Genomic DNA, 27,127 nt, shown 5'->3' with positions numbered 1-27,127 from the left:
CTTCTCAAACTCTTCCAAAAAATTGTAGAGGAAGGAATACTCCCAAGCTCATTCTACGAGGCTACAATCACCCTGATACGAAAACCAGACAAAGATACTACAAAAAAAGAAAATTACAGACCAATATCACTGATGAATACAGAGGCAAATCTCCTCAACAAAATACTAGCAAACAGAATCCAACAACACATTAAAAGGATCATACACCATGACCAAGTGGGATTTATCCCAGGGATGCGAGGATTCTTCAATATATGCAAATCAACCAATGTGATACACATTAACAAACTGAAGAATAAAAAACCATATGATCATCTTAATAGCTGCAGAAAAAGCTTCTGACAAAATTCAACACCCATTTATGATAAAAACTCTCCAGAAAGTGGGCATAGAGGGAACCTACCTCAACATAATAAAGGCCATGTACGACAAACCCACAGCAATCATCATTCTCAATGGTGAAAAACTGAAAGCATTTCCTCTAAGATCAGGAACGAGACAAGGATGTCCACTCTCACCACTATTATTCAACATAGTTTTGGAAATCCTAGTCATGGCAATCAGAAAAGAAAAAGAAATAAAAGGAATCCAAATTGGAAAAGAAGTAGTAAAACTGTCACTGTTTGCAGATGACATGATACTATACATAGAGAATCCTAAAGATGCCACCAGAAAACTACTGGAGCTAATCAATGAATTTGGCAAAGTTGCAGGATACAAAATGAATGCAGAGAAATCGCTTGCATTTTTATAAACTAACAACAAAAGATCAGAAAGAGAAATTAAGGAAATAATCCCATTCACCATTGCAACAAAAAGAATAGAATACCTAGGAATAAACCTACCTAAGGAGGTAAAAGGCCTGTACTCAGAAAACTATAAGACACTGATGAAAGAAATCGAAGATGACACAAACAGATGGAGAGATATACCATGTTTTTGGATTGGAAGAACCAATATTGTGAAAAATGACTATACTACCCAAAGCAATGTACAGATTCAATGCAATCCCTATCAAATTACCAATAGCATTTTTTATAGAACTAGAACAAAAAATCTGAAAATTTGTATGGAGACACAAAAGACCCCGAATAGCCAAAGCAATCTTGAGGGAAAAAAACGGAGCTGGAGGAATCAGACTCCCTGACTTCAGACTATACTACAAAGCTACAGTAATCAAGACAATATGTTTCTGGCACAAAAACAGAAATACAGAATAATGGAACAGGATAGAAAGCCCAGAGATAAACCTACGCACCTATGGTCAACTAATCTATGACAAAGGAGGCAAGGATATGCAATGGAGAAAAGACAGTCTCCTTAATGAGCGGTGCTGGGAAAACTGGACAGCTACATGTAGAAGAATGAAATTAGAACACTCCCTAACACCACACACAAAAATAAACTCAAAACGGATTAAAGACCTAATGTAAGATGGGAAACTCTTAGAGGAAAACATAGAAAGAACACTCTTTGACATAAATCACGGCAAGATCTTTTTTGATCCACCTCCTAGAGTAATGGAAATAAAAATAAAAATAAACAAATGGGACCTAATGAAACTTAAAAGCTTTTGCAGGGGCTTCCCTGGTGGCGCAGCGGTTGAGAATCTGCCTGCCAATGCAGGGGACACGGGTCTGAGCCCTGGTCTGGGAAGATCCCACGTGCCGCGGAGCAACTAGGCCCGTGAGCCACAACTACTGAGCCTGCGCGTCTGGAGCCTGTGCTCCGCAACAAGAGAGGCCGCGACAGTGAGAGGCCCGCGCACCGCGATGAAGAGTGGCCCCCGCTCGCCGCAACGAGAGAAAGCCCTCACACAGAAACGAAGACCCAACACACCCAAAAAGAAAGATAAATAAATTAATTAAAATAAATAAATAAAAAAGCTTCTGCACAGCAAAGGAAACTGTAAACAAGATGAAAAGACAGCCCTCAGAATGGGAGAAAATATTTGCAGACAAATCAACGGACAAAGGATTAATCTCCAAAATACATAAACAGTTCATGCAGCTCAATATTAAAAAAAACAAAGAACCCAATCAAAAAATGGTAGAAGACGTAAATAGACATTTCTCCAAAGAAGACATACAGATGGCCAAGAGGCACATGAAAAGCTGCTCAACATCACTAATTATTAGAGAAATGCAAATCAAAACTACAATGAGGTGTCACCTCACGCCAGTTACAATGGGCATCATCAGAAAATCTACAAACAACACATGCTGGAAAGGGTGTGGAGAAAAGGCAACACTCTCGTACTGTTGGTGGGAATGTAAATTGATACAGCCACTATGGAGAACAATATGGAGGTTCCTTCAAAAACTAAATATAGAATTACCATATGACCCAGCAATCCCACTACTGGGCATATACCCAGAGAAAACCATAATTCAAAAAGACACATGCACCCCAGTGCTCACTGCAGCACTATGTACAATAGCCAGGTCATGGAAGCAACCTAAATGCCCATCAACAGACGAATGGATAAAGAAGATGTGGTACAATATACAATGGAATATTAGCCATAAAAAGGAACGAAACTGGGTCATTTGTAGAGATGTGGATGGACCTAGAGACTGTCATACAGAGCGACGTAAGTCAGAAAGAGAAAAACAAATATTGTATATTAATGCATATATGTGGAATCTAGAAAAATGGTACAGATGAACCAGTTTGCAAGGAAAACAGTGACATAGATGTAGAGAACGCAAGGACACCAAGGGGGGAAAGTGGGGTGGTGGGGGGTGGGATGAATTGGGAGATTGGGATTGACATATATACACTAATATGTATAAAACAGATAACTAATAAGAACCTGCAGTATAAAAAAAGAAAATTAAACTTAAAAAAATCACTGCTATAGAAAAATACTAATATTAGAAATAAAGTTCTTAAACAAAATTCAGAAGTTACCAACCTAGTGATGTAAACTCTTCTTCCAGCGAGCTAGAGCTATTGGAAGATGAACTCTGATCATCTTTACTTTCTGAAGAACGATGTGTTCCATCCTCTTCGTCTGTTGAAAGATCAACCGCTCTGGATTCTAACAGGATGTTTTTTGAATATAACAAGAAAGAGTCAAGATGTTGCAATCAATAATTGAAATTATGAAAAATACATGGCATACGTAAAATATGGTGTTTTAATTTTACTCCACATATTTAAAGTAGATATGCAGATCTTTCTCTAACTTCCATTCTTTCTGAAATCAATGGATGGTCTAATAAATGTACAAGGATGTATCCTATTTGTGTTATCTACTTAACTAGTAAAATAGTCCCTTCATTAAAGAATGAAACAAAAAGAGGAAAGGGAACATACGAGAAAAAAGAAAATGACAAAAAGTGAAAGAATATTTAAATGAAAAAAGAAAAATAGTGATAGTGAATAAGTAGAAAAAGAAAAGAATACTTAACGTACATTTCCTATGTGCTAGACATACTGAAGTCTGTTTTACAAGATTTCATTTAACATTCACAACTCTATAAAGTAAATGCTATTACTGATGAGAACACTAAGGATTGGAAAGGCTAAATAACATGTCCAATGTCACAAAGTTACTAAATGGAGAAGCTGGGCTTTCAATCTAATTTCATCCAACTCTGGAATTTAGGCTCTTGTAATATAAATACTAAGTTACATTTCAATGGCTGGTGGTAAGAAGTACTATAATGAGTACTGTAGCCTCAAACCAAATCATGGATCTATTTCCATTGTGTGATTCTGGAAAGGACACAGTCAATTAATCTATTAAGCAAAAACAGCATTAAGAGAGAACACCCACAGAGGTATTGTGAGAATCCAATGAGCAAAGTGTAAAGGAATTTATGGTATTATTGACAAAAAAAGACTTGTTAGTTCACAAATATTTTGTAATAGTTGTGAATAACCTTAAGATTTAAGATTACATAAATAAGTACTCTTATACTAAGAACGTTCCTTAATTAGAAAACCTATATAAATTTCAAAAAAGCTGGAGTAAAATCAAGAATTAAAAGACAAAATAATATATTGCTTCTTGGCCTTTTGGCTAAGATCAAGTGTAAAAGACAAGGAATATAGCTGTAGCTTACATTTTTCCTAGCTACTGCTATTTATGACAACTCCTACATCTTCTTAAAGTGAAGTAAAGTTACACCAGAGCAGTGGTTCTCAGAGTATGATCCATCAACCCTTGGAGGTCCCTCAGACCCTTTCAGCCGGTCTGAGGGAAAAGCCAAACTACTTTCATCACAACATTAACATGTTACTTGCCCTTTTTACTCCGTTAGTGGGTAAAACTGCTAATCTTTTAGTATGAATCATAACAGTGATACCAATGTGCAGAAGCATCCACTGTATTCTTTGCCACCTTGTACTAGCAAGAAAAATAGTCAGTTTCACTTATTGTCCTTAATGAAGCAATAAAAATTTAATTTTATTAAATTTTGGCCCTGAGTACATATCTTTTTAATATTCTGTGGATCAAAATGGAAGCATGCATAAAGCACTTCTGGCACATACTGAAATGCAATGGTTGCCTCAAGGAAAAGCACTTGTGTGATGAGCTGCAAGTTGAACTTAACCACTGTCTTCGAGGAGGAAAACCTTTCTACTTGAAAGAATGACAGACAAACTCTAGTTATTCAGACACGGGTATCTGACAAACATTTTCTTAAAAACGACCAAAGTTGTGCCTATCACTTCAAGAATTAGAGATTTCAAGTCAAGTCTATAATTTTGGGAAAACATACCCTCTACTGTGAACTTGATAGCTTTCCAATACTTAAAGACTGATGATGTTAGTAGTAGCATTAAGAGAGGTTTTTTTTGACACTGTGATAAATTGTACCAACACTTGCAAGAACTGCAACTCGGTGAACCACTACTTTCCAAAGAGTCAATGCATGATGTTACCAATCATGTATGGGTAAAAGAGCCATTCAAAGTGCAAAACACACCGACAGATTTTAATCTAGTGGAATACAAAAAAATTGACTGATATGGTTTCAGCGTTCTCGTGCCAACTAAAAATTGGCACTTGCCTTCTGCCTCTACAAGGATTAAGTCACAAACTGCTGTAGCTGCTGATTTTCAACACACCCTGAAAGGAGTTCAGGACAGAGATGAGGAATGAGGTACTCTGTGCTTTGGGAAAAACTGGCAGAACAGGCCTTCAGACAGATATTTTCAGAAGATTTTATGAGCCCAATCCTTACATCTCCTCATATCTCGAAAAGCACTAAAATCATTAATGGTGACGTCTGCTCCTCATGACTAGCAGCAAGCCTCCGCCAAAATGTGTGTTTGACCCCACAAACCCCTCTTCACTAATATCATATGTAACACTGACCTCTCCCCTGCCTCTGTGGAGCAGTTTCTCAAAGCTACCTGAAACGCTGTCTCCTGGGCTATAGTTCTCATTTTGCCCCAAATAAAACTTAACTCACAAACTTTCACGTTGTGCATTTTCTTCAGTCGACACACATTGCAAACTAACCTTTAAGAACTTATTACTTTTTGAGCTTCGTTGTAATATTAAAGCAGAACACCTTCAATGAACTAAAAAGGCTCTTAAGTACTCCTAATCATCTATCTGTGGTTTTCTTCACACATTCAAACAAAACAACATATTTCAATAGACTGAATGCAGAAATATCTGTGAGAATTCAGCTGTCTTCCATTAAGCCAGACATTAAAGAGATTTGCAAATTGAAAACGTCACTTACTATTTTTCAGAAAACAGTTATTTTTCATAAAAATGTTTCTTATCCCTACATATGAGTTAATTTAAAAAAAGAATTAATAAAAATTTATCTTAATTCCTAAGATGGTAAATATTATAGATATAATCCACAGAAACAAAAGCTCTTTAGGATCCTTAATTATTCTTAAGAGTATAAAGGGTATACCTTTAAGACCAAAAGGGTACTCTTAAGACCAAAAAGTTTGAGAACCACTGTTTCACTGTTTTAGAAGGCAAGAGAAGAGGCAACTCCTGGCCCCCCCAATTAAAGTTTAACCAGATGACTCTTACATAAAGCAAAAAATATTTTAAAAGTCATCAGAACTTCAGATAAACAGGTGATTATAACAATGACTAAGAAATCACCAAAATCACTTGGACTAAAAATAGTGGGGAGAAAATTTTTTTATCTCAAGACTAACCAAAAACTCTTATTTTTTTTACAGATACTTTTTTATTTATTGAAATTATACCATGTATACTGTCTTGGAAATAACAATAAATTATGTAACATATCATTAGCAACATAGGCTTGTTTTCTACATGGTTATTTCATCCTGTGACAAGCCAGAAATGCTGAATCATCATTCTATTGGTGGCATCATCCACAGGTGACAAATTGGAGATTCTACTCATGTCAGCAGGCCAGGGATTACCTCAGTTCATTAAACTTGAGTGTTAGGCATCCTGGAGAAACATGGTTTGCAGACAGAAGTAGGTAAAAAGTGTCACTTATCTGGAGAAGCTGGTTGCTTTTAGGGCCTTTACTACGAGCTTCACTATTGAATTTTTTTAGAAGTTCCTTTTAGAATGAAACATAATCTCAAATATTTTTATGTGTGTCTGAGTCAGAAGTTAATGTATTTAAACTTCAAGACCGTACTTATACAAGTTCCTTCCAAGTCCTTGTCCCTGTGTTTTTATTTCTAACTTTTCCTAACTATATAGTTTTATTTTTAACTATATTATTATTAAACTCCAATTCAAACTAGAATACATCTTATGTAAACAAGTTTATGCTGCTTGAATTCTATTTTTAAGAACGCAAAGGTACTTCAAAATTACTACATTGTATTTAACACCATTATTGGTACTCTACAGGGTCACCAATCTGTTGTTAGTGGCATATATTGCTATTTTTATCTTTTCTTTAAATAACCGATTAAAAAACAAAACGCAAAAGAAAATGTCCCAAAGCCTGTCACCTAAATTTTTCTAGTGTATCGTTTTGCTTGTTTTCGAGGAAAAGAATTGGGGACAGAAAGTACCTTCACCTACCTAGGAGTATCAGGAATTTTTAAACTCTTCTGTGATGATTTAGGTTCTTCATAAGCATAAAGTGCAGCACTAAAGCTATAGATAATTGGTGAGGGTTTATCTGACAGTGCAAACACGGACAAGCCCAAACCTTGCAGTATTATTTCTACTCCCCCAAGGGGCCCAATACGGAGATGCAGGCAGCAGGCCAGTGTTCGCAGGCAGGTATCTCCGCGATTCATCGTTGTTCCTGGTTGGCAAAGGGTTGTAGAAACCTTTAGAGAACCCCGCGGGCTCTTTCCCCATCCTCCCCACACCCCGACCCGGGCACCCACCTTGCTGCCCCGCGTCACCTGGGACGTCCGAGCCTCGGTCCAAGCGCGGAGCCGCTCTCGCGGCGTGCCGGGAACTGGCCCAGACCCGGCCGCGGCCCCGACCCCAGGCCCGGCGTGGTAGTTCCGCCGCTTCTGCGCGGCCTCCTCCAGACGGCAGCCCTTCCTCCGCAGGGCCCAGGTCTGCATGCTCCCGCGGCGCCCCGGGTTCAGCAAATGGCTCCTGGGTGCTGTCGCTGTCACTAGAGTCCGCTCGGCGCTGCCGGAAAGTCCTTTTCGGCCTGTGAGCCATAGCACGTTCACTTCCTGCTCTGGCTAACCCAGGGCTACAGCAGCCACCCAGGCGCGCGCTCCCGCCTCCCGCCTTTCTGCCGCATGCGTGCGCCCGACCCGCGCGTCTTCGACTCCAGCTTCACCATGCGCATGCGTGCTTTGCTTCCTTCGATCTGTTCGACCGAGTTCGGTGCCCAGGGCTGAGGTCTGGGCATGTAGAGCGTTGTCTTTACTTTGCAAGCCCAGCTTGTGCACATGGTCTCAGAGAATCTCGCTGACTTCCGGAGGTGAGTTCCACGGAAAGCTGCACTCACAGGCTCTCCCTGTGCAAACCCTATCTGGGAATCAGGCGTTATGCCCACATCCTGGACTGGGACTGGATCTGCTCTTCTACTTTCTGGAGTGAAGTTCTCTCTCCAACCAAGAATTAAAACAGATAAAAAACAAGCAAAAAAACCGCAGGTGTGTGTGTGTTTGAGATTGTCTCTGAAAGCTAAACAGTAAAATCTACACAGTAAAATCTGAACATAAATGATAGGTGCACAAATAAGCAAAAATCAAATGATTGCTTCCAAGCATCACGGCTTCAATCGAACCTGGTTAAATACATTGGTCCATAAGAAAAAAAAATGTATTTGAAATATGGGGATGTTATTTAAAAAGAAGCACAGAGATAAGAAGGACAGCCCCACAAAATTACCTTTAGAAACAGGTAAAGAGCAACAAGAGAGCAAGAAACCTTTTTAGGTACCCATAATCATCATTACTTTATATTATTTGCTCTTTCTCATGAATATGAGGAGTTTCTTCCCCCAAGAGGGCATGAATAATGCCATATATCTTATTTGCCCCCACTATACTTATTTACAATACTAGCTTATTAAATTAATCAACTGGTTATTAGGAAACTTTGCATTATTCATCTTTTATATAATTTAAAATTGCAGAGGTTAATAATTGAAAGAAAATTGGTATATGAAATATTCCCAGCTTTTGGAAATCGTTTATCCCCTAGAGAAGTGACGTTTTATTCTGCTTCTCTAGCCATTGATCAGTGGGTTCTGAGCTCCCTCTAGTGAGAAGTGTGCTATTTACAGAAGGATCGTGTCAATCTTTTGGAAATTGCCTCCTTTCTCATAATAGAGCTACTTTTAATTCTCTTTTGTTATAAGTAATGGATATATTTTCATTTTTAAGCCAAACCTACATCAGATTTTCTCAGAGAACAAATTTTGAGAAGTCGTATTAATAAGTTATCACTTTCTCCTTTGGGAATTAAAATCTTATTGTGGAAATACATCCACAAAAGTATGGACCTAATTTTGTTTTCATTTTTTCAGTATCTATTTTTGAGCACTTACTATGATGGTCCCTTGTCCTGGGCCCAAAGGATCATGATATACATGGGGGTCATGCTCCCGGTGGTCAGGTGCTATTAGCCAAATTAGCCCTACAGTTTGGCTTGTTGGAAATTACTTTAAAAAAAAATGATGCTCAAAATACTTAACGTAAGATCTGCACTCTTAACAAATTTTTAAGTGTACAGTACAGTATTGTTAATTATAAACACAATGTTGTACAGCAGATCTCTAGAACTTTTTCCTTTTAACCAAAACTTTTTACCTGTTGTACTTTAACTCCCCATTCCTCCTCCTCCTCCCTGCCCCTGGCAATCACCATTCTCCTTTTTGCTTCTGTGAGTTTGGCTATTTTAGGTACCTCATGTAAGTGGAATCATGCAGTATTTACCCTTCTGTGACTTAGCATAATGTCCTCAAAGCTCATCCATTTTGTCACATATAGTGGGATTTCCTTCCTTTTTTAATGCTGAATGATATTCCATTGTCTCTATATACCACATTTTCTTTATCCATTCATTGGACAATAGACATTTAGGTGGTTTCCATACCTTGGCTATTGTGAAGAGTGTTGCAATAAATGTGGGAGTGCAAATATGTCTTCAAGATCCTGATTTCAATTCTTTTGGATAAATACCCAGAAGTGGGTCAACTGGATCATATGGTAGTTTTATTTTTAAATTTTTGAAGAACTTCCATACTGTTTTCCATAACAACTGCACATTTCACATTCCCACCGTGTGCAAACATTCCAGTTTCTCCACAACCTTGCCAACACTTGTTGACTATTGATTGATTGACTGATTGATACCGGCCATCCTAACAGGTGTGAAGTGATATCTCATTGTGGTTTTGATTGGCATTTCCCTGATTAGTGATGTTCAGCATCTTTCACATACCTGTAGGCTTCTTTGGAGAAAGTCTATTCAAATCCTTGGCCCATTTAAAAATTGGGTTATTTGGTTTTGTTGTTGTTGTTGGTTTTGTTTTGTCATTGAGTTGTAGTATTACCTTATATATTTTGGATATTAATCTCTTATCATATATATGGTTTGTCAATATTTTTCTCCCTTTCCATAGTTTGCCTTTTCACTCTGTTGATCATTTCCTTTGCTGGGCAGACGCTTTTTAGTTTGATGTAATCCTACTTGTCTATTTTTGATTCTGTTGCCTGTGCTTTTGGCATCATATCCAATAAATCTTTGCCATGACCAATGTCATAAAGATTTTCCCTTAAATTTTCTTTTAAGAATTTTACAGTTTAAGATTTTATGTTTAAGTGTTTAATATATTTTGAAATGATTTTTGTGTATGGTGTAACATAAGCATACAATTTCGTTCTTTTGCATGTGGATATCCAGTTTCCCCAACACCATCTGTTGAAGAGACTATTCTTTCCCATTGTGTGTTCTTGGTACTTCTGTCAAAGATTAGTTGACCTTATATGTGTGGGTTTATTTCTGGGTTCTCTATTCTGTATCATTGTTTTATATGTCTATCTTTATGGCAGTACCATACTCTTTTGATCATTGTAATTTTGCAATAGGTTTAAAAATCAGGAGATGTGATGCCTTCAACTTTGTTTTCTTTCATAGAGTTGTTTTGGCTATTCAGGGTGTTTTGTGGTTCCAGATGAATTTTAGGATTTTTTTCCTACTTCTGTAAAAAATGAGATTTTAATAGGGATTGCTTTGAATATGTAGACTCTTTGGAGGTAGTATGGACATTGTAACAATATTGTCTTCCAATTCGTGAACACAGGATGTCTTTCCCTTTATGGTATTTTCTTTAATTTCTTTCATCAATGTTTTGTGGTTTTCAGTGTAGAAGTCTTTTACCTCCTTGGTTGAATTTATTCCCAAGGATTTTTTTCTGTTTGATGCTATTGTAAATGGGATTGTTCTCCAAATTTCCATTTTTGATTGTTCATTGTTAGAATGTATAAATGCAACTGATTTTTGTGTGTTGATTTTGTATTCTGCAATTTTGTTGAGTTTACTTATTCTTTCTAACAATTTTTGTGTCTGTTTGTATGTGTGTGCTGTATAGTTTTTAGGGTTTCCTATGTATAAGATCAAATAATGACAATTTTACTTCTTCCTTTCTGATTTGGATACCTTTTATTTCTTTATCTTGTCTAATTGCTCTAACTAGGAATTTCACTACTGTGTTGAATAAGAGGTGAGAGTGGGCATCTGTCTTGTTTGTGATCTTAGAGAAAAAGCTTTCACTCTTTCACCATTGAGTATGATGTTAGCTGTGGGTTTGTTGTACATGGCCTTTATTATGTTGAAGTATGTTCCTTCTATACCTAATTTGTTGAGGGTTTTTATCATGAAAAGATGTTGTATTTTGTCAAATGCTTTTTCTGCATCTATTGAGAGGATCATATTGTTTTTACCTTTTATTCTATTTAATGTGGTGTATCACATTTTTGATTTGCATATGTTGAATCATCCTTGCATCCCGGGGATAAATCCCACTTGATCATGGTGCATGATCTCTTTAATATATTGTTGAATTCAGTTTGCTAATATTTTGTTGAGAATTTTTGTATCTATATCCATCAGGGATATTGGTCTATAGTTTTCTTGTAGTGACCTTATCTGGCTTTGGTATTAGGGCCTCTTAAAATGAGTTTGTGATGGTTCCCTCTTCTTCAGTTTTTTTGAAATAGTTTGAGAAGGATTGGCTTTAATTCGTCTCTAAGTGTTTGATAGAATTCATTAATGAAACCATCTCATCCTGGACATTTCTGTGTTGGAAGGTTTTTGACTACTGATTCAATCTCCTTACTTATTATTGGTCTGCTCATATTTTCTATTTCTTCATGATTCAGTCTTGGTAAAGTGTATATTTCTAGGAATTTATCAATTTATTCTAGGTTATCCAATTTGCTGGTGTATAATTGTTCATAGTAGTCTTTTATGATCTTATGTATTTTTGTGGTACCTTTTGTAATGTCTCCTCTTTCATTTCTGATTTTATTTATTTGAGTCTTCTTTCCCCCACCCTGTGGTTAGTCTAGCTAAAAGTTTGTCAATTTTGTTTATCTTTTCAAAAAAACAGCTCTTAGTTTTGTTGGTATTTTCTATTTTTTCCTGTCTCTATTTCATTTACTCCGATTTTTGTTATTTCCTTCCTTCTGCTTATTTTGGGGCTTAGTTTGTTCCTGTTTTTAGTTCCTTGATGTGTAGTTTATTTGGAATCTCTCTATTTTCTTAACATATACGTTTATAACAATAAAATTTCCTCTATTAACTGCTTTTGCAGCATGCTGTAGGTTTTGGTGTGTTGTATTTCCATTTCCATTTGTTTTGAGATTTTTTAAAATTTTTATTTCTTCTTTGAACTATTGGTTGTTTAAGAGTGTATTGTTTAGTTTCCACATGCTTATAAATTTTCCAGCTTTCTTCTTGTTGGTTTCTAGTTTCATACCACTGTGGCCAGAAAAGATACTTTATATGATTTCAATCTTCTTGAGCCAGCTATTAATCTTGACAAGTAAGTTGTTTTTACTTGGCTCACAGTCTTACCTTCCAGGAGCAGGTGCTTCTGGTAACAAATATCTTTGTTCAGCCCAGTATTATTTAGCATGAAAAACAGGAAAATATAATTCTTTCAGAATTGTTTAACTTAGGGACCAGAAAGCATATTTGTTCTCAGTAGGGAATTGTTTTAGTTTCACTTCTTATAAGAGTGAGATCTTAAAAGCACTAATTTTTGGTAGGCAATAAAATAATAATAGCAGCCAAAATTTATGAGCAACTACTATGTGTCAGGTATTATGACAAGCACTTAACATATATTATTTCATTTTATACTCATAGCATCCTTACTAGTTGGAGCAATATCCCTGCTTTCTTGGATGAGGAAACAGAGGAACAAAGAGAAAAATTAGGAAAAGCTCCCAAGGACAGATGTCAGCATCATGGTGGTGTGAGATGCTCTTTTAATCTGCCCCCTTTAATCTACAACAGTAAAACATCCCTGACTCAACAAATGTTTCTTTGCCCAACACACCAAGATGCTGGAGAGTTCTACACATCTGTACATCTAAAGGTGGGTGGACTGGAACACATAGAGGAGACAGAACCAGGGAAAAGTAGAGGTGGTGCTTGTGATCCTGGCCCTCTGGCCATGGGGACTGAGCCCCAGAGAGCCTGGTAACAGCAGGGGAGGTAGCACATGTGACTCCAGCATCTGACCACAGTGACACCTGTGGCCACAGGGGACCAAGCAGAAGCAGCAGTGGGGCCTGTGACCCTGTCCTTCCAGCTGTGGAGGTGCCCACAATTCTGGGCCACAGCATTGGTGCCCCAAAACCTAAAAACCCTGGATATGGCAGAGGTGCCTGTGACCATGACTCTACCTGCCACGCTTCATCTCCCTCTGTGTGACCCAGGCAAACTTGGATGTGATGGAGGCATCTGCCATCTGGTGCCCTAGGTGGTGATACCATTGACTGCAGCAACACTGGCAGCAGCAAGGCACCAATGACCCTGAAGACACAAGCAGTGACAATGAGGCCATTAGCAACACCTCTGGAAGAGGAGGTAGAGGGTAGAAAGAAGGTGGATTCTCAAATATAGCTGGAGACAGCTCAGATAAAAGAAATCAAAAGCTTGTGCTCTAGTGCCACTTACTGAAAAGGAAAATAAAGACCTCTAATTACTAACCTGTTGAGTTGTTAGAATCCAGTAGAAAATACTTTACCTAAAGAAGAAAAGTGTTCACTACTTCAAATGCTCTGGCAGAGGAACAACTCATCAAGCACCATGAAAAACCACAATAACACAGTATTACAAAAGAAAATGACAATTCTCCAGAATTCTGATCTAACTGATATCATGAAGAAACTCACTGAGCTCTAAGAAAACTCAGAAAGGCAGTTCAATGAGCTCAAGAATAAAATTAATGAACAAAGGAATACTTTATTAAAGAGATTGAAACTCTGAAAAAGAACCAAACAGAAATTCTGGAGATGAAGAACTCAAAAAATGAGATGAAGAATACATTAGACAGCACTGAAAATCAAACAGACCATATGGAAGACAGAATTTGCAAGAACAAAGGTAGATATCTAGAAATGATACAGGTAGAAAAGGAGAGAGAGCTAAGATCAAAAAAATGAAGAAATTCTACAAGAACTATCTGACTCCATTAGGAAGGACAACATAATGATAATAAGTATCTCAGAAGGAGATGAGAGGGAGAAGGGAGCAGTGAGTTGATTTAAAGAAGTAATTGCTGAAAAATTCCCAAACCTGGGGAAGGAAATGGGTATATAAGTCAATGAAACTAAAAGAACACTTAATTGCCTCAATGCAAAAATACCTTCTCCAAGACACATATTGAAACTGTCAGAAGTTAATGACAAAGAAAATTTTAAAGGCAGCCGGGTGGGGGTGGGGGTAACCTCCAAAGGATCCCTCATTAGGCTATCAGCAGATTTCTCAGAAACTCTACAGGCTAGGAGAATGAAATGACATACTCAAAATATTGAGAGATTAAAAACTGTCAGCCAAAAATACTCTATCCAGCAAAGTTATCCTTCAGATATGAAAGAGAAATAAAGGCTTTCCCAGACAAATAAAAGCTGAGGGAGTTCATCACAACTAGATCTGCCTTGCATGAAATGTTGAAAGGAGCTCTTCTACCTGAAATGGAAAGGCAAAAAAGTACACAAAACTTTGAGTAGGGTGATAAATAGACAGAATCAGAAACTTGCAACTCTGTATCCAAATAGGTTGTTAAACAATTATAGCATAAAGGATAAAGGGGAAAAGCAGGATAAAATAACTATAGCTACTTCAATTTGGTAATGAACTCACAACATAAAAAGGGATAATTTGAAACAACAAAAACATAAAAGAGGCAGAAGAAAAGGACAGAACCAGTAAAGGCAAATGAAGATAAGATGCCATCAGCAGAAAAAGGACTATTTTATCTATGAGACATTTTATACAAACCTCATCATAATCACAAAACATAAATCCGAAGCAGTGACATGCAATATAAAAAGAGAGGAAACAGAAATATCACCAAACCAAAATGGCAGACAAAAACACAAGGAAAAAGAAACAACGGAGATATAGAGTAACCAGAAGACAAAAGATAAAATGGCAGTACTAAGTCCCCATTTATCAATAATCACCCTAAATACAAATGAATTGAATTCATTAATCAAGAGACACAGAGCTGATAGATGGATTAAAAAACAAGCTCCAACTATATGCTGCCTCCAGGAGACTCATCTCAGCTCTAAAAGCAAACATAAGTGCAAAGTGAAAGGATGAAACATGATACTCGAAGCAAATGGCAGCCAAAAGAAAGTGAGTGTAGCTATACTCATATCAGATAAAATAAACTGCAAGCCAAAAAATGTAGCAAGAGACAAAGGTAGACATTATATTATGATAAAGGGGACAAGTCATCAAGAAGACATAACAGTTATTAATATATATGCATCTAACACAGGAGCACCATAATATATAAAGCAATTATTAACAGACTTAAAGGGTGAAATTGACAGCAATACAATAATAGTAGGGGATTTAAAAACCCCACTTACATCAATCGATAGACCATCCAGACAGAGAGTCAACAAGAAAACAATGGCCTTAAATATAGAACATTCCATCCAAATACAGCAAATACAAATTCTTCTCAATGGAACCTTGAAAATCAAGGTGAGACCATATGTTAGGACATAAAACAAGTCTCAATAAATTTTAAAAAACTGAAATAATATCAGCATCTTTTCCAATCACAATGGTAGGAAACTACATATCAACTACAAAAAGAAAGCTGGGAAAATCACAAATATGTGAAGACTAAACAACAGCCTATTGGGTCAATGAAGATATCAAAGGAGAAATTGAAAAATACCTGAAGACCAATGAAAATGAAAATACAACATACCAAAATCTGTAGGAGGCAGCAAAAACAGTTCTAAGAGGGAAGTTCATAGTGATAAAGGCCTACCTCAAGAAATAAGAAAAATCTCAAATAAACAATCTAATTTTACACCTAAAGGAACTAGAAAAAGAAGAACAAATGAAGCCCAAAGTCAGCAGAAGGAAAGTAATAATAAAGATCAGAGTGAAAATAAATGAAATAGACACTACAAAAACAATAGAAAAGATCAATATAACTAAGAGCTAGTTCTTTGAAAAGGTAAACAAAATTGGCAAACTTTTAGCTACACTCACTAAGAAAAAAAGCGAGAAATTTCAGATAAATAAAATCAGAAACAAAAGAGGAGAAATTACAATGGATACTACAGAAATACAAAGGGTTATAAGAGAATAATATGAATAGCTACACAACAACAAATTGGACAACCTAGAAGAAACAGCTAAATTCATACAACCTTCCAAGACTGAATCATGAAGAAATAGCAAATTTGAATATACCAATCACTAGTAAGAGTAAGTAAGTAAGTAAGGAGATTGAAACAGTAATCAAAAACCAACCCCAAAACAAAAGTTCAGGATCAGGCAGCTTCACAGGTAAATTATGCCAAACATTCAAAGAAGATTTAATGTCTAACCTTCTGAAACTCTTCCAAAAAATTGAAGAGGAGGGAATGCTTCCTAACTCATTTTATGAATCCAACACTCCCCTGATACCAAAACTACACAAGGACAACACACAGAAAATTACAGGCCAACGTCTCTAATGAACATGCATGCAAAAATCCTCAATAAAATATTAACAAACCAAATACAACAATGCATTAAAAGGATCATACGCCATGATCAAACGGGATTTATTCCAGGGATGCAAGGATATTTCAACATCTTCAAATCAATCAACATGATATACCACATTAACAAAATGAAAGGTAAAAACCACATGATTATCTTAATAGTTGCATAAAAAGCATTGACAAGATTCAACACACATTTATGATAAAAACTCTCAATAAAATGGGTATAGAAGGAATGTACCTCAACATAATAAAGGCCATATATGTTAAGCCCACAGCTTACATCATACTCAGTGGTGAAACTGAAAGCTATCCCTCTACAATCAGGAACAAGTCAAGGATGCCCACTCTCACCACTCTTATTCAACATAGTATTGCAAGTCCTCATCAGAGCAGTTAGGCAAGAAAACAGCAATAAAAGGCATCTACATCAGAAAGGAAGAAGTAAAACTATCACTATTTGTGGATGACATGGTTTTATATGTAGAAAACCCTAAAAACTCCACCAAAAAAACATTAGAAATAATAAAGAAATACTGTAAAATTACAGGGTACAAAATCAATGTACAAAATATGTTGTATTTCTATACACTAACAACAAACTGAAAGTAAAAGAAATCAAAACAATCCCATTTTCAACTACATCAAAAAATAAAATACCTAGGAATAAATTTAACCAAGGATGTGAAAGATCCATACACTGAAAATTATAAAACATTGTTGAAAGAAAATGAAAAAAAAAACACTAAGAAATGAAAAGATATTCCATGCACATGGATTGAAAGAATTAACATTGTTAAAATGCCTATACTACCTAAAGCAAACTACAGATTCAATACAATTCCTGTCAAAATCCCAATGACATTTTTCACAGAAATAGAACAAAAAATTCTAAAATCTATGTGGAACCATAAAAGACCCTGAATAGTGAAAGCAATCCTGAAAGAAAAAGAACAAAGTTGAGGGTATCATACTCCCTGATTGCAAATTATACTACAAAGCTATAGTAATCAACAGCATGGTATTGGCAGAAAAACAGATACATAGATCAATGGAGAATTGAAAGCCCAGAAATAAATTCATACATATATTTTCAGTTAATTTAGCACAAAGAAGTAAAGAACATACGATGGAGAAAGGATAGTCTCTTCAAATGGTATTGGGAAAATTGGACAGAATGAAAAAGAATGAAACTAGATTACTATCTTACAGCATACACAAACATCAATTCAAAATGGATTAAAGGCTTGAATGTAAGACCTGAAACCACAAAACTCCTAGAAGAAAACATGGTCAGTATACTCTTTGACACTGGTCTTAGCAATATCTTTCTGGATATGTCTCCTTAGGAAAGGGAAACAAAAGCAAAAATAAACACATGGGATTACATCAAACTGAAAAACTGCTGCTCAGAAAAGGAAACCATTAACAAAATGAAAAGGCAACTTACCAAAAGGGAGAAAATTTTTCAAATCACATAAATAGTAAGGAGTTAATATCATATATATTTATATAATATATAACATATATAATATAGCTATATAGAAATAACCTAAGTGCCCATCCACGGACAGTGGATAAGGATGGACAGTGAAATACTACTCAGCCATAAAAAGATAAAATCTTGCCATTTGCAGCAACATGTGTGGACCCTGAAGGTATTATGTTAAGTGAAATAGGTCAGACAGAGAAAGACAAATACCATATGATTTCACTCATATATGGACTGTAAAAAAAGAAGAAAAAATCAATGAACAAACCAAAACAAACAAACAACCCCCCCCCATATAGATACAGAGAACAGAATAGTAGTTACCAGGGGGCAAGAGAGGTAGGAGGAAGGAGAAATTGGTAAAGGGGTCAACTGTATTGTGATGAATGGAAAACTTTTTTTGGTGAGCATGCTGTAGTGTATACAGAAGTTGAAATATAATGTTGTAGACATGAAACTTATGTAGTGTTACAAGCCAGTGTTACCTCAATAAAACACTTACATTAAAAAAGAAAAGTTCCCAAGTTAAAGTACTAGCTTGAAAGTCATGGGACAGTGATTCAAATCCAAGCAGCATAATCTGAAGCCTTTTGTTTCGACTACTACATGACACATCACAAGGGCAATTTTCCTCAAGGAAATGCAGCTATATGAAATAACTCATACTGTGCTGACCACAGCCTGTTCATGCATTGCAATCAATTTAAGATCAATATACATGGCAATTTAGTAAGATGAAAAGATATAACAAAGAACAGTGTCAAGGGTGAGCATGAGTGACTTTCTTCATTTTGTATCTTTTGCTCCTTAATTCTAGACAAAAAATTCTAGAGCTTTGCTTCTATTCCAACAATCAGTTTTCTAAGTCCAAGCTTCTTTTCAGTGCCTCACCTGGAGATTTTTTTAATTGAGTTTTTATTTCCTATTATGAACTGTGAAATACATCCATAAAAATACACAAAACAAAAATGTACAGATCATGGACTTATTGCAGAGCAAATCCCTCTGTAGCCACCATCAAATTAAAGAGACAAAACATTGCTAGCACTCTAGCAATCTCTTTTATGGCCCTCCTTTCAGTCCCCATTTCCCTCTCACTGTTTCTCAAAGTAATCATTATAATGATTTTATAGTAATCACTTTCTTGCTTAAAAAACGTTTTACCACCTAAGCATGTGTCTTTAAACACTATGGTGTAGTTTTGTCTGTGTTTTTGAACTTTACATAAATGGAATCACCATGTGTTTATTGTTTTGAGCCTGGACTTTTTCTCTTTTTTGCTTAATATGTGTTTGCATTATATTTCCACATTTCTCTGTGTAACTGTAAACCAAAATATGGTTTTTATTGCTGTGCAGTACTTCATTGTATGAGCATACCACAGTTTATCTATTCTAATGTTGATGCTTTGGTAGTTTTTAGGTTTTCACCACTGTTTTAAGGAAAAGAGCCCAGTCTTTCCCTCCTGTGTAAGGAAGAACACAGTTATCCTCCTGTGTTTTCCCTTTACTCTCACATTACTACCACACTTACAATGCTTCTGACACCAAGTGTTTGGGAGTTTCTCCCACCAAACAATTTTGTGATACCAGTTGGATAGTCTACAATTAAACCAAATTGTGACACTGTTTACCTGGGGATAGCATCAGACCCACTGGTTAAGGGCCCAGTCCCATGAGACTATCCCCTACTTCAGATGCCAATCTCAAGTAGTAGGTCTCCAGGTTACCCACAACTTCTGTATGACCTGGCTTAAGATCAAAGGTTCTCACGGCTTTCTCCCTATTGGATTCAATTATTTGCTAGAACAGCTCACAGGGAAAAACTTACCAGTTTGCTAAAGGATATGATAAAGGATACAGATGAACAGCCAGATGAAGAGATACGTAGGGAAATGTCTGGCAGTGTTTTGAGTACAGGAGCTTCTGTCCCCTTGAAGTTGGGGTGTGTCTCTCTCCTGGTACTTGGATGTGTTCCCTAACCTGGAAGCTCTCTCAACCCCATATAATTGGGATTTTTATGGGGGCTTCATCATAGGCACAATGGATTATTAACTCCATTTTCAGCCATTCTCCTTTCTCAAGAGAATGAGGAGAGCAGGGCTAAAAATTTCAAACTTCTAATCATGGCTTGGTCTTCCCTGTGACTGGCCCTCATCCAGCAGCCCATCCAGAGTCACCTCACTAGAACAAAAGACACTCCTATAACCCAGGAAATTACAAGGTTTTCAGGAGCCCTGTGTCAGGAACTGGGGTCAAAGACCAAATATTAGAACAAAAGATGCTCCTCATGCTCTTATCACTTAGGAAAGTACAAGGATTTCAGGATCTCTGTGCCAGGAACCAGGAGCAGAGACTGTTACTGAACCAAACTTGAGTCCACTCACCCAACACACAGCAAAGCCTATTTACCAACACTGGGTTGTAGTGAAGGAAAGTACAGCATTTACTGCAGGGCCAAGAAAGGAGAATGGGAGGCTCATGCACAGAAGACCCCAAATCCCTGATGGCTTTCAGGGAAAGGTTTTAAAATGCAAGGTGAGGAAGAGGGTTGCAGGGTGCTTGATCAGCTCATGGATATTCTGATCTGTTGGTGGTGAGGTAACTGAGTGGTGTTTCAGAGTCAACATCATCAACCTTCTAGTTCCAACTGGTCTGGGGCCTACATGCTGGTGGTCAGCAGTTAACTTCTTTCACCTGTTGGGGGTTTTAGTATCTGCAAAACAACTCAAGGATATGCTCAGGATATTATCTATAACCTTTAAGGAAGAACTAGAAGTCCTTGACTTTGTCTTATGGCTAAACTACTATTATTGTTTCTTGCTTGACTGTTTTCCTTAGTTTCTGCATTTCTCTGATTAAATTTGCTCATTGGCATTCAGGGAAGGTTTTAGGAGGCTAAAGCTCTTCTAAAAACAAGAGGCAGGGGACATGGGGATCTGTTCCTGGGAAGGCTCCATAGGGGCCTATAATAGAAATATATATATTTCTATTATCTCACAGCCATATTGCAAATAATATAGTCATTAAAACTTATACCTGTCTCGGGGTAATGTTCACACAGTTCTGTTGGGTATTGTCCTATGAGTGAAATATTGGGATCATGGATTATGCATATCTTTAATTTCAGTGGAAAATGCCAGCTTTCCAAGGTAGTAGCCACCTAAATTTATACTTCCATAAATTTACATGTATAAAAGTTTTCATGATTCTTTATCCTTGCTAACACTTGGTATTGTCAATTGTCTTACTTTTAGCCTTCTGGGTCCTGATGGCTTTAATTAGAATTTCCTTGATCACTAATGAATAAGAACCCTTATTCATATATATATATATAAATAATATATATGTATGTATTACACATGCACACACACACACACACACACACACATACATCCTACCTAAAGTTCCTCTTTTGTGACTTTCCTATTCAAGTCTCTTATCCATTTTCTATTGCTTGTATTTTTCTTAATGGCACATAGCTATTTGTTATGTATTAGGTATATGAGCCCTTTGACTGTTATACGTATTGCAAATATGTTCTACCACCTTGTGGTTTGCTTTTTCACTCTCTTAATGGTTTTTGGTTTTTTGTGTGTGTGAAGAGAAATTCTTAAATTTTTAATGTTAATGTAAAGCAATTTATTTATCCTTTCCTTTATCTTTTGTGCTTTTTGTGTCTTATTTTAGAAATCTTTCTATATACCCCAAGGTCAAAAATATAGTCTCTGATAGTATATTATGGATATAGATCTATAATGTACCTGGAGTTGATTTTTTTGTGTATGGAGTGAGATGACCATCAAATTAATTTTTATATGGCTATCCAATTGACCTAATTTAATTAAAAATTATATAATGGAAAATTTCCAAACATATGTAATAAGTACACAGAAGAATTTAATGCACTCTCATTATTCAGCTTTGATAATTTTCAACTCATGGACCACTTGTTTCATCTCTACTCCCATCTACTCTCTTTATACATTATTTCAAAATATGTCACACACATGGTGTTTCATCCAAAATATTTCCAGTATGTCTAAAACGTAAGGACTATATTATTAAAAAAATAGTCACAATAAAATTATCTCACTTACAGTTGGTAATACTTTAAAAAAAATTTTAAATTGAACTATAGTTGATTTACAATGTTGTCATAGTTTCAGGTGTACAGCAAAGTGAATAAGTTATACATATACATATATCCACTCTTTTTAAGATACTTTTCCCATATAGACTATTGCAGAGGATTGAGTAGAGTTCCCTGTGCTATTCAGTAGGTCTTTATTAGTTATCTATTTTATATATAGTACTGTGTATATGTCAGTCCCAGTCTTCCAATTTATCCTTCCCCCTCTTACACCCTGTAACCATAAGTTTGTTTTCTACATCTGTAACTCTATTTCTGTTTCGTAGATAAGTTCATTTGTACATTTTTTTAGATTCCACATATAAGCGATATCATATCATATTTGTCTTTGTCTGACTTACCTCAGTCAGTATGACAATCTCTAGGTTTATCCACGTTGCTGCAAATGGCATTATTTTGTTCTTTTTTATGACTAATATTCCATTGTATATATGTACCACATCTTCTTTATCCATTCCTCTGTTGATGGACATTCAGGTTGCTTCAATGTCCTGGCTATTGTAAATAGTGCTGCAATGAACATTTTGGTACATGTCTCTTTTTGAATTATGGATTTCTCAGGGTATATGCCCAGTAGTGGGATTGCTGGGTCATACAATAGTTCTATTTTTAGTTTTTTAAAGAAACTCCATACTGTTCTCTATAGTGGCTGTATCAATTTACATTCCCACCAACAGTGCAAGAGGGTTTCCTTTTCTCCACACCCTCTCCAGCATTTATTGTTTGTAGATATTTTGATAGTGGCCATTCTTACTGGTGTGAGGTGATACCTCATTGTAGATTTGATTTGCATTTCTCTAAGGATTAGTGATGTTGAGCATCCTTTCATGTGTTCATTGGCAATCTGTATTTCTTCTTTGGAGTACTGTCTATTTAGGTCTTCTGCCCATTTCTGGATTGGGTTGTTTGTTTTTTTGATACTGAGCTGCATGAGCTCCTTGTATATTTTGGAGATTAATCCTTTGTCAGTTGCTTCATTTGCAAATATTTTCTCCCATTCTGAGTGTTGTCTTTTTGTCTTGTTTATAGTTTCTTTTGCTGTGCAAAAGCTCTTAAGCTTCATTAGGTCCCTTTTGTTTATAATAGTGATTTATGTCCTAGAATGTTCTGCCTATGTTTTCCTCTAAGAGTTTTACAGTGTCTGGCCTTACATTTAGGTCTTTAATCCATTTTGAGTTTATTTTTGTGTATGGTGTTAGGGAGTGTTCTAATTTCTTTCTTTTACATGTAGCTGTCCAGTTTTCCCAGCACCACTTATTGAAGAGACTGTCTTTTCTCCATTTTATATTCTTGCCTCCACTGTCATAGATTATGTGACCATATGTGCGTGGGTTTATCTCTGGGCTTTCTATCCTGTTCCACTGATCTATATTTCTGTTTTTGTGGCAGTACCATACTGTCTTGATTAATGTAGCTTTGTAGTATAGTCTGAAGTCAGGGAGCCTGATTTTTCTTTCTCAAGATTGACTTGGCTATTCGGGGTCTTGTGTGTTTCCATATAAATTGTGAAAATTTTTGTTCTAGTTCTGTGAAAAATGCCATTGGTAGTTTGATAGGGATTGCATTGAATCTGTAGATTGCTTTGGGTAGTATAGGCATTTTCAGAATGTTGATTCTTCCAATCCAAGAACATGGTATATCTCTCCATCTGTTTGTATCATCTTTAATTTCTTTCATAAGTGTCTTATAATTTTCTGCATACAGGTTTTCTGTCTCCCTAGGTAGGTTTATTCCTAGGTATTTTATTCTTTTTGTTGCAATGGTAAATGGGAGTGTTTCATTAATTTCTCTCTCAGATTTTTCATCATTAGTGTGTAGGAATGCAAGAGATTTCTGTGCATTAATTTTGTATCCTGCAACTTTACCAAATTCATTGATTAGCTCTAGTAGCTTTCTGGTAGCAACTTTAGGATTCTCTATGTATAGTATCTTGTTATCTGCAAACAGTGACAGTTTTACTTCTTCTTTTCTGATTTGGATTCCCTTTATTTCTTTTTGTTCTCTGATTGCTGTGGCTAAAACTTCCAAAACTATGTTGAATAAGAGTGGCAAGAATGGACATCCTTGTCTTATTCCTGATCTTAGAGGAAATGTTTTCAGGTCTTCACCATTGAATGATGTTTGCTGTGGGTTTGTCATATATGGCCTTTATTATGTTGAGGTGGGTTCTCTCTTGCCCTACTTTCTGGAGAGTTTTTATCATAAATCGGTGTTGAATTTTGTCAAAAGCTTTTTCTGCATCTATTGAGATGATCATGTGGTTTTTATTCTTCAGTTTGTTGCTGTAGTGTATCACATTGATTGATTTGCAGATTTTGAAAAATCCTTGCATCACTGGGTTAAATCCCACCTAATCACGTTTTATGATCCTTTTAATGTGTTGTTGGATTCTGTTTGCTAGTATTTTGTTGAGGATTTTTGCATCTATATTCATCAGTGATATTGGTCTGTAATTTTCTTTTTTTGTAGTATCTTTGTCTGGTTTTGGTATCAGGGTGATGGTGGCCTCATAGAATGAGTTTGGGAGTGTTCCTTCCTCTGCAATTTTCTGGAAGAGTTTCAGAAAGGTAGGTGTTAACTCTTCTCTAAATGTTTGATGGAATTCTCATGTGAAGCCATCTGGTCATGGACTTTTGTTTGTTGGAAGATTTTTGTCACAGTTTCAATTTCAGTACTTGTGATTGGTCTGTTCATATTTTCTATTTCTTCCTACTTCAGTCTTGGAAGGTTGTGCCTTTCTAAGAATTTGTCCATTTCTTCTAGGTTGTCCATTTTCTTGGCACATAGTTGCTTGTAGTAGTCTCTTATGATCCTTTGTATTTCTGTGGTGTCCATTGTAACTTCTCCTTTTTCTTTTCTAATTTTATTGATTTGAGCTCTCTCCCTTTTCTTTTCTTGTTGAGTCTGGCTAAAGGTTTATCAGTTTTGTGTTCTCAGTGAACCAGCTTTTATGTTCATTGATCTTTGCTATTATTTTCTTTGTCTCTATTTCATTTATTTCTGCTCTAATCTTTATGATTTCTTTCTTTCTACTAACTTAGGGTTTTGTTTGTTTTTCTTTCTCTAGTTGCTTTGGTGTAAGGTTAGGTTGTTTATTTGAGATTTTTCTTGTTTCTTGAGGTAAGATTGTATTGCTATAAACTTCCCTCATAGCTCCTTTTGCTGCATCCCATATGTTTTGGATCATTATGTTTTCATGGTTATTTGTCTCTAGGTATTTTTTGATTTCCTCTTTGATTTCTTCAGTGATCCCTTTGTTATTGAGTAACGTATTGTTTAACCTCCATGTGTTTGTGTTTTTTACGTTTTTTCCCTGTAATTGGTTTCTAATCTCATAGTGTTGTAGTCAGAAAGGATGCTTGATATTTCAATTTTCTTAAATTTACTGAGGCTTGATTTGTGACCCAAGATGTGATCTATCCTGGAGAATGTTCCATGTGCACCTGAGAAGAAAGTGTAATCTGCTGTATTTGGATGGAATGTCCTAAAAATGTCAATTAAATATATCTGGTCTACTGTGTCATTTAAAGCTTGTGTTTCCTTATTGATTTTCTGTCTTGATGATCTGTCCGTTGGTGTAAGTGTGGTGTTAAAGTCCCCCACTATTATTGTGTTAGTGTTGATTTCCTCTTTAATGGCCATTAACATTTGCCTTATATATTGCAGTACTCCTATGTTGGGTGCATATATATTTACAATTGTTATGTCTTCTCGGATTTAATCTTTGATCATTATGTCATGCCCTCCTTGTCTCTTGTTAACAGTCTTTATTTTATTTTTTCTGATATGTGTATTGCTACTTCAGTGTTCTTTTGATTTCCACTTGCATGGAGTATTTTTTCCATCCCATCACTTTCAGTCTTGTAGTGAGTTGTCTTGTAGATAGCATATATATGGGTCTTGTTTTTCTATCCATTCAGCCAGTCCATGTCTTTTGATTGGAGCATTTAATCCATTTACATTTAAGGTAATTATTGACATGTATATTCCTATTGCCATTTTCTTGTTTTGGGTTTGTTTTTGTAGGTCTTTTTCCTTCCCTTCGTCTTTTGTTCTCTTCTCTTATGTGTCCCACCTAGAGAAGTGCCTTTAGCATTTGTTGTAAGCTGGTTTGGTGGTGCTGATTTCTCTTAGCCTTTGCTTGTCTGTAAAGCTTTTGATTTCTCTGTTGAATCTGAATGAAAGCCTTGCTGGGTAGAGTATTCTTCATTGTAGGTTTTTCCCTTTCATCACTTTAGATATATCATGCCACTCCCTTCTGGCCTGCAGAGTTTCTGCTGAAAAATCAGCTGATAACCTTACGGGGATTCCCTTTTTTGTTATTTGTTGCTTTTCCCTTGTTGATTTTAATATTTTTTCTTTGTATTTAATTTTTGCTAGTTTCATTACTATGTGTCTTAGTGAGTTCCTCCTTGGTTTTTTCCTGTATGGGACTCTCTGCTCTTCCTGAACTTGGGTGACTATTTCCTTTCCCATGTTAGGTAAGTTTTTTACTATAATCTGTTCAAATATTTTCTCAGACTGTTTCTCTTTTTCTTCTTCTTTGGGACCCCTATATTTTGAATGTTGGTGCATTTAATGTTGTCCCAGAGGTCTCTGAGGCTGTCCTCATTTTATTTCATTATTCTTCTTTATTCTGTTTCTTGGCAGAGATTTCCACCCTTCTGTCCTTCAGGTCTTATTCATTTTTCTGCCTCAGTTGTTCTGCTATTGATTTCATCTAGTGTATTTTTTAATTTCAGTTATTGTATTGTTCACCTCTGTTTCTTGTTTAGTTCTTCTAGGTCTTTGGTAAACATTTCTTGTATCTTCTCTATCCATGCC

At 36.2% G+C, this 27,127-nt stretch overlaps 1 protein-coding gene across 5 annotated transcripts in view; it reads right to left on the bottom strand.

Annotated features, from left to right (window-relative positions):
* GCFC2 (GC-rich sequence DNA-binding factor 2) overlaps positions 1-23,378 on the bottom strand; it is an 88,815-nt gene extending 65,437 nt beyond the window's left edge. For 3 of the 5 annotated variants that reach the window (XR_014254407.1, XM_082428105.1, XM_082428106.1), the window contains exons 1-2: positions 7,336-23,378; positions 2,918-3,043 (exon numbers count right to left, since the gene is read on the bottom strand). Coding sequence is in view for 4 of the 5 variants with exons in the window: in XM_082428105.1 (XP_082284231.1) it covers positions 2,918-3,043; positions 7,336-7,606 (397 nt within the window). In the remaining variant the exon portion in view is untranslated. The remainder of the gene's footprint in view (positions 1-2,917; positions 3,044-7,335) is intronic. The other 2 variants (XM_082428103.1, XM_082428104.1) reach the window with 2 other exon arrangements.
* Between the last annotated feature and the right edge of the window lie 3,749 nt (positions 23,379-27,127).

Source organism: Balaenoptera physalus (genome assembly GCF_965194825.1).
Source record: "Balaenoptera physalus genome assembly, chromosome: 15".
NCBI lineage: Eukaryota > Metazoa > Chordata > Mammalia > Artiodactyla > Balaenopteridae > Balaenoptera > Balaenoptera physalus.
The sequence above is the reverse complement of the archived record's forward strand: the minus strand, read 5'-3'. Positions and strand labels throughout refer to the sequence as shown.